Here is an 8,412-nt window from a genome sequence, read left to right on the forward strand (position 1 = left end):
GGGATTCTGCACGTAGCATCCTGATATACAGTCTCGTCTGAGATGTGAAAGGGCCCTGCCAGTGTCATTGTGATAAATACTATTTTTAGGGACATGATGAGGGGAAATATTAGCCCGGTGAGAGCGCGTGTGAGCAGCAGAACATGACAAGTGCTGTGCTATGTCTCAGAGTCTGCACAGCCAGGCTGGGGTGTTTTGCCAATCAAGGTCAATCTGTGCACGCACAGGGAATGGTGAAAGGCAGGTGGTGGGAGAAACACTGTGCTCCCTCAATATGTCATGCCGCATGGCACCGGCCACGTGCCTGGGCAGCTATGGAGATAGCTGTGGACGTGCAGACCCTGGGCTGGGGCTGCCTGGCAATCTGCTGCCTAAAGCATATGTAAGTAAATCACCACTAACAGACCTGCTACTGCTGTAAATTAAAGTTGGTCAGTGTAATCTCATTTCTAAGCAGTCTCCAGAAGTGGGAGGAGCAAGCTGGGGCCCTCTGCAAGCCAGGGGGCCTGGCTGCGGAGCAATGAGGTGTCTCTCCCAACAACGAGCACCTGGCACCAGGAGAGGTGGCACCCCATGCCTCGGCCCCAGTCTGGTGATGGGGCAAGAAGGTGGAGTGAGGCCACACCCTGCGTCTTCTATCCCATTACTTTATGGGGCACAGACAGAAAAGTTTCTTTTGCCCATGCATTTCATCTGTGAAACCTCTGTCTCCTGCTGGTGTCAGCGTACTTCAGTGTGGGTGAGACGCAGCATCCCCTGGCACGGGGTCCTCAGTGCAGCAGGAGTGGGATGCCAGCACGGCTCTTTGCTTCCAGCCTGGCTGGCAATGGCTATTTTGGTCTGGAGACCAGGAAAGGATTTTGGATCGTGCCAAAGATGGCATGCCAGAAGGCAATGGTGCAAAAGCACAGGGGGTGGGCTGGAGGTGGGGGGTGCTGAGATGCACGCAGGTGTTTAGTGGGGCCAAGCCGCAGGGGTGGATGGTAGTTTCTTGGTCCTATAAGGGCCACTGAGTGCAGGAACAGATGTTGGGAAGGGGGCCCAGGGGCACCCACTGGTCTTCAGCTCGTCTTCTCCGCTCCTCACCGCCCTTCCCATGGAACAAAATGTGGAGACGCAGGGGTGCAGGATGGGAGGTGCTGCTTGCCTGTGGGTGTCAGTTGAGGCCATGGCTGTGCAGATAGGTGAGTCCCACCAGATGACTGCTGCAAGAGCCCTGCTGTGGGACCGAGGTTGGGCCAAGGGGTGACAGAGGCCAGCTGCCCTCCACGTGCCCCCCAGAAAGCCTGGGGACACGGCGGGAGCCCGCGGGGGATCAGAGTGATTTATTCAACAGCACCTAACCAACCAGCAATTGGTGGACTTTACATTCAGGTTCGATACCAGCAATGCAGCAGATAAACCACATTACTAGACACTTAGCAATTGTTAATGAACACCACTAAAATCCTAAACACCCTTCTAACCCCAAAACCTTCTGGTCACCTACACTGACACATACATGCGCATGTGGTTGCAGCGTGGGCCACACGCACATCATGTCCCCGGGACCAGCTGCTTCTCTGGCCTGCCCCAGTCCTGCTTGGCAGGATGACTGCCTGCTGTCTCAGCCTCCCCCCAGCACCACACGACCTGCCAGCTCGCTGAAGGTGTGCTCTGCATGGAGCTGACCCACAGTTTTACCTGCGGGTGACAGTGGAGCAGAGCTGGTGTCTGCTCTTTGCCTCTCATTGCAGGGGCGATGCTGGGTAACTGTTGCTTTCTCAGCCGGTTGCCCTCCCTCTGCCTCAGCAGCCACAGCTCTTGCTTGTCCCTTAGCTGCCTGGCTGCTCTCCTCACCCCAGGGGTCTCCCAGGCCCTGCAGTCACCCACCCTGCCACGCTGAGAGCAGCTCCCACAGGTCCCCTTGCGGCAAGCAGTCTGCCTTCTGCCAGGCATCTGGCCCGTCTCACAGCTGGCTTTCAAACCGCTTGTTCTGCACTCCCACCAGGGTCTGCACGTTTGCCTCATACCTTTAGATAAGGCTACGGTGGGCTGTTTTCCCATGGACAGGAGCATGGCCATCCGGTGGGCCTGCAAAGTGTCCCCTCTCTGCCTAGGCCACTACTGAGTCTCCTGCTCTGCCTTATCTAGTTATCAAGGGTCAGTTTAACAGAATTACAGGCTCCCCTTCTGTGCCTTCCTGACCTTGGGCTTTGGCTAGCTTTACTCCTCCTGTTTTGGGAATCACTGGTGCATCTCTGCAAAAGCAGGCTCCTCCTATGAAAGCACACAGCTAATGTGCATGGATTTTGCAGAAAAATGTTTTATTCCGTGGCTCTGCTGCCAAATGCTCCTGGGTCAATGTCAGAAATGTCTCTGTGAAGGCTAACCCCCTTTGAGATGCCACCTTCATCTTCATGCAGAGTCATGGTGTTCTGCTCCACAGAGAAATGCTCCGGTGTGGCTGCTATGATGATGGGCACCCTTCCCACGATGGTGGATGTGGTAGAAGGAAGGCCAGAGGTGCCTACCAGCTCGTGCTTGAATGCCCTGATTTTATTTTCCATAAGAGCACTGGTGACAGGCATGGGTTTCAGCAGAACCAGCGCACTGGTAACTCTCATGGCCTCAAAGGAAGCCATGTCTGTCCAGGACTCCAACCTCATCACTTCGCTTTGGTCTTCCAAGGAGCGTTGTTCTCCCCTGCTGCTACTATACAGGACAATGCAGTGTACAGCAAAAATGACCTTTCTAACATACTTGCATGTCCTGTTGGCAATATCTGTCATGAAGACAGTGGTGTCACCGGGGCGAAATATGTTTTTCTCCAAAGGATCACAGAGCCATGACTGAAGCAGCAGAAATAAACTACATCCTTCCAAGCTTCCATCACCAGTGGGGCCTGCATGGAGAGGGTGAGTGGAAAGGCAAAGCACAGTGAGTTCTTGTTGGTGGATACGGGGTGATTCTCAAACACCACACACATAAACTCCTAACGCAACAGCTGAGGCTACTCAACTCTCCCCACAAGCCCCACCATTAACCCAGAGGACAGTCTTCCTTGCTGCACCAAATGCGACATGCCTGAATTATCACAGTCCTCCTGAGCATCTATGCAAAGAATTCATGTGTGCACATGTAAACATTGTCACCCTTATCTCTCCATGACCAAATTTAGAGGGAGGCCACAAAATTATTAGAATCATCATGTTCTAGTTGTCTTGATGACCTTTGACTGACTGTCCCAGTCTAGGTAGAGTTCGGTAAAAAAGGCACCTCCTATTTGGTGATGCTTGCCCAAGGCTTCAACTCCAAAGCAAGAGAATAACATCCCTTTTCCCTCATCCTGGATCTCAAAGCGCTCCCTACATGTCAATCTTGAAGTCTTACAATGCACCTTGTACGCTAGAAAAGAAACATCTCGGTGCAAGCCCTAGGACAAAGATGGCAGAAGATATAGAAGTGTCATTTGAATGCTAAAAGGAGGAAGCTCAGAGCTAAAAGTTCATAGACACTCAGTAGCAAACAGTTACAGCTCTGGATCAGAATAGGGTAGGTCTTTGTGTCTCCAGCTCAGATAGCTTGTTCCCCTTACTGTGTCTTTCACATGTCTTCTGTGGTCACCAGCAGTTCCTTGCAACAGTAAACATCTCTCCTCTTTAGCCAAGACAATTTGGCAGCTGCAGCAAGTCCCTTGAACAAAGTAGGAGATGCAGCCAATTTTGCTGGTGAATGTGGAGGGGATACTTGGAAGAAAGCTGAAGTGGAAGTCAAAGGTGTGGAGCCCAGTATCTGGCCAGCCATCTGAAAGCCAAACAACACGCTGCTGTCAGAAGCCTTTTAAATGTTTAGGATGTTTGTACCTTATGGAAACCTTGATGTTTCTCCCAGAATCCAAAGTGTCCTTACCATCTGGTATTGCACCCAAAGTGCCATAAAGGCATAGTATGGGGTGGACTGTGCATCGCCCCTGCAGGTCAGCTGCTGGATGCATGGACCCCTACCAGTCGGCAGACTTGAGAACTGCTAATCTGCCTCATTTTAACACAAGGTCAGCAAACCTGCAGCTCCTCACAAACTGTTTAGCATTTTCACTTATCAAAATGGGACACCACAGACTTTTAACTTTCCAAATAAGGACTAATAGGCTTTTTGGGAGTAAAGCAGTGTAATAACTCTCACTCCTCTTTTATCATTGTCTACAACACCTGTGCATATGATCCGAAACTTTTGTTTTGCCTGTGCAAAAGACCCCCACTCACAAAAAAAATAATATTTGACACCTTCTCTGCACAACTGTGAGACAGGAAAATTATGATTTTCATACTCACTCATATGATTTCCAACTCACTCATTCCTTTAAATGCCTTTGCTTCTGTGCCACTTCCTCTTAATCAAACTCAGGTTTTTGTGGGTGACGTCCCACTGCCTGTAATGAAAGACTATCCCACCTATGCAAGGATAAGTTTGGCCAGATAAGACCAGCTCTTGACTTTTTTCTTCATCCAAGACCTGTTTATTTTAAACACATGTATCTGCTGGCAGTTTATCATCCAGACTTAAGCTTTCCTTCCTCCTAGCAGCTTGTGCCAAAACTTCACTTTGAAAACACTGTTAGGGGATGCGAGAGTGCTAGAATTTTGTCCTGCTAACTGCATCCTTTTGCAGATGAACTCAACGATGCCTCAAGTTTTAATAATCTAAACTGGATATTCTTGTTGGCAGAAGAGCCTGGATATTGATTCCTCACAGCATGGGAGATTTACCAGATGGCATAACAGCATTTTCAATCAATCAGAGTTGTAACTCTGAAGAAAAAAAAAATGCCTAAAACAATCTGAAAGGGAGGAAACTAAAATTCCTCAGCCTCTTAGATAACTGCAATATAAGAAAGTCATGTTCTCTATTCTGACAGTTTGTAGAAACCTGATATTCCCAGGGCCTTAAGTTACACAATGTTGTCTTTAAGTTATGTTGGCAATGTTCTTGTTTTGGTATAAGGAAGGAATTTGAACTGTGAGCAGATCTGCAGTTTAACCTTGAAAGAAATCAGTGTTCCCCTCCTGGAATGATCTGCAGTTGGGCCCTGGTGTAAGTGGTCTGTTTTGCAGCCCAGGCACAGAGTAGGGATTTACTGAAAGAGTTCACATTTCTCAGTCCCTGCTGCAGGTATGGCCTGAGAGCCTGGCTTTGTCTGCAGGGCTGAAGTAGGCCCTGTGGTGCAAAAAGGCTTGCAGATACTTATTTCATTGTATGTACAGCTTTAATCCCACTTTCTCTGGCTTGTTTTGCATCACTTCTAAAGAGACTTCTTTGAATTGTGCCCACTTGCTAAGCTGTGCTTAACCTTCTGCACAGGCCCTCGGACTCAAAAGGACGGTGGCCTTAAACAATGTCCCTGATTTCACCCTGGAAGCAAAGGTACATTTGCTCTCCCTGGCTCCCCATGGCTGCTGGATGTGAGTCCCATTGCACAGAAGCAGCTGCCCTCTGCGTGGGCTCTAGAAACCTTGTTCCCCTGAAACCATACAACAGAATTAATTACACTGTAGAAAGTTTCCTAGCAGCTGCAGGGGTGGAAGAGTGCTCCCAAGAGTTAGCTCCCCAGAGGCAGCCGGGGATACCACATGTCTTGGTGGTCAGCAGAACCTGGGAACTTCAGTCACACTGAAAAATTTAAGTCAATTCCAGATAATTTATTTTGTTACTTAATTCAAAAAGTGCTCCATCTTGTACTTCCCAGCAAGGGAGATCATAGAATATCAAGTCAGAAGGCACCTCAAGGATCATCTGATCTAACCTTCCTAGGCAAGAGCACAGTCTAGATGAGATGGCCCAGCACCCTGTGCAGCTGAGTCTTAAAAGTGCTCAGCGAGTCTTAAAAGTGTTCAGTGGAGATGATGGCTGCAGCTGTGGGGGAAGTACAAAGAGGTAGCACTGAAACTCGTCTTTTTCTTTTCTGGATCTAATTATCCTAGAGCTGTTATCAGTCATATTCAATGACTGCCAGGAGTCAGTTCCTCCAGCAGTCTTTATCTCACAGAGAGACAATACTGAGTTTCTTGTGCGGTGGCGGGGCATACCAGGGTTAAAAAGAAATATGTCAGCAGGCACCTGGATTCACTTCTTACAGAGACATCAGATGTGACCCAAGTAGGGCATGTGGGAAGATCAAATACCAGATAGTAACATGCTATCAAGAGCATATTAGCAGCTGAGTGTCAAAAGCTGACACAGGCAACAATCTGTTCAAGCATACAATCCTTGTATGCCAACATCAGTGGGGCACACAGAGTATTTGGGGTAAGAAGGGTCAGGTCTGTATCTTCTTTCATGTTTAAAAATGGCTTTCTCAAACTTGTTAGAGCACTTCTATAGAGACGTAATCAAGACTGGAAAAGGAGGAAAAAGACTGAGTTACAGTAGTAAAAATCTGTTATTAAACTGTACTGCATTGGCAAGTCTTGATGGATGTGGGTGCTCAACTCTTCTGAAAACAGGTATATATGTGTAGGTGGCAGAATACGCATTCCAGTGTGTCTTTAAGCAACACCAATTTGAACTTTAACCAAAAAGACCTAGAACTGAGGTGCTTTACAGGTACTTGTTCTTATAATGGCAAAAATAATTTTTCCAGCACGCAGCCTTTCTCCCTCTTTTCTATCAGGGCTGTAACATCTGGTAGCCTACAGGAATACGTCAAGGCTAAGACTCTAATGCATGTGTAAGGGGAAAATGACCTTTGGACAAGGTAGAGCCTTCAAGTCTGGAAGGAAATGAAGCCTGACCACTGCAGGTCATAGCTCAAAAGCACAGTTTCCACACATTGCCACAGTCTAACTTCAATACTAACCTAGGGCAGTGAACACCTATGTTCTGTAGACTAAATTTTCAGGATTCCCAACAGACCCTAAGAAAGAGGAGCTGAGAAAGGGGAGTGCATCTCCTAGGAGGCTTCCATTTGCTTTAAGCATCCCCTGGAATAATCCACTGTTTCAGGTGGTCACTGCATCCCACTGACTTTACTCTTTTTAATAAATCTGTTCATTTTAATAGTTAGCTCTGCATTTATGTGTGTGCATGTTGGGTCGTATAATATCTGAAGGGAAGGTGAAAGAAGAGGGAGTCAGGCTCTTTTCAGTGACAGGACCAGAGGCAACGGGCACAAACTGAAACATGGGAGGTTCACTCTGAACATCAGGAAACACTTTTTCACTGGGAAGCAGGTTGCCCTGAGAGGTTGTGGAGTCTCCTTCCTTTGAGAAATTGAAAAGCCGTCTGGATATGGTCCTGGGCAACCATCTCTAGGTGGTCCTGCTTGAGCTTGGACCAGATGACCTCCAGAGTCCCCTTCCAACCTCAACCATTCTGTGATTCTGTGAGTCGGTGAAATAATCACACTTTTGCAGGTGTTTTCAGTATGTCTCACATTTTTCTTGTCTCTCAGTAAAGGTACAGCAGTATCTTTAATAATGCCTTTACTACAGTTGCAAATACAACAAAGCCTGTATACCCAGCGGATACTTGCTGGCACGTAAGTCAACAAGAACGCTGAAGGTAAGCATTTTAGATGACCAAAGAACTTTTCAGTGATGTGCTTGTGACTAAAGGTTTCCTACCTGCTCCTAGACACGTTGTGATAGATTTCTGTGCAACAAATGTTCACTTCACAGATACGGTCACCAACTCGTGGGGGACTGCTCCCACTCTCACATACTGCTGATTGTACCAGAATGCTACTGTTCATCATGAAGCCCTGATTGCCATATGATGTAGCAAAAAGGAGTATGCCATGGGATAGAAACAGACCACATGGACATTGGCAAGACGAAGGCTTCCTCCCCACTGGAAAAGGTCTGACTGCAGCTTCCCAAGCCCAATGCTAAGATGCTGTTCAGTTAACCAGCGCCTCGTTCCAGTGTTTTACCCTCTATGTGGAAATTCTTAGCTTTGGAGATGTAGACAGCCTGGTTGGTGCAAGCCGTATTCTTGTTGTAGCCCAGTTCGGGATTATCCTCAAGCCACCTCAGGAAGCCTCTTCCCACAAGCTCCACCTTCACAACAGGGTCCACCAGGGTACTCCTGAGGTTTAGAACCAGTTGCCTGTCTATGCTGGAGCCCGCCAAATACACCTCAGTCTCAGGCAGCACCAGGTTAATTGCTCTCACTGTCAACATGAGGGAAGACCAGGAGCTGGGTGCTGCTGGGGTCCGAAGGTTGGATTACAAGGTCATATTTCTGACCCCATCCCATAACACCATGGTTTGTAAGGTTATGGCATGGGGGACAGGCAAGGAGCATGCCCCACAGGGAGAAAGCTCAGCTCTCCAAGCTATGCCAGAGAGGATCGGAGCCATTTATCTGATTATTAGCAGCACCTAACTAACTGACAAGCACTCAACAACACGTTTAAGAACGGTATCACCAACA

General features: G+C 48.1%; 1 protein-coding gene across 1 annotated transcript; it reads right to left on the reverse strand.

The window, feature by feature from the left end:
* Positions 1–2,306: 2,306 nt before the first annotated feature.
* ARRDC5 (arrestin domain containing 5) lies at positions 2,307–8,159 on the reverse strand. Its single transcript, XM_087764305.1, has 3 exons — positions 7,910–8,159; positions 3,607–3,786; positions 2,307–2,884 (listed from the first exon to the last, which is right to left on the reverse strand). The coding sequence occupies exons 1-3, from the start codon at positions 8,157–8,159 to the stop codon at positions 2,307–2,309; spliced, it is 1,008 nt and encodes a 335-aa protein (XP_087620431.1).
* Between the last annotated feature and the right edge of the window lie 253 nt (positions 8,160–8,412).

Source organism: Nipponia nippon, unplaced genomic scaffold, assembly GCF_047370975.1.
Source record: "Nipponia nippon isolate SJK-2023a ecotype South Korea unplaced genomic scaffold, ASM4737097v1 scaffold_3, whole genome shotgun sequence".
NCBI lineage: Eukaryota > Metazoa > Chordata > Aves > Pelecaniformes > Threskiornithidae > Nipponia > Nipponia nippon.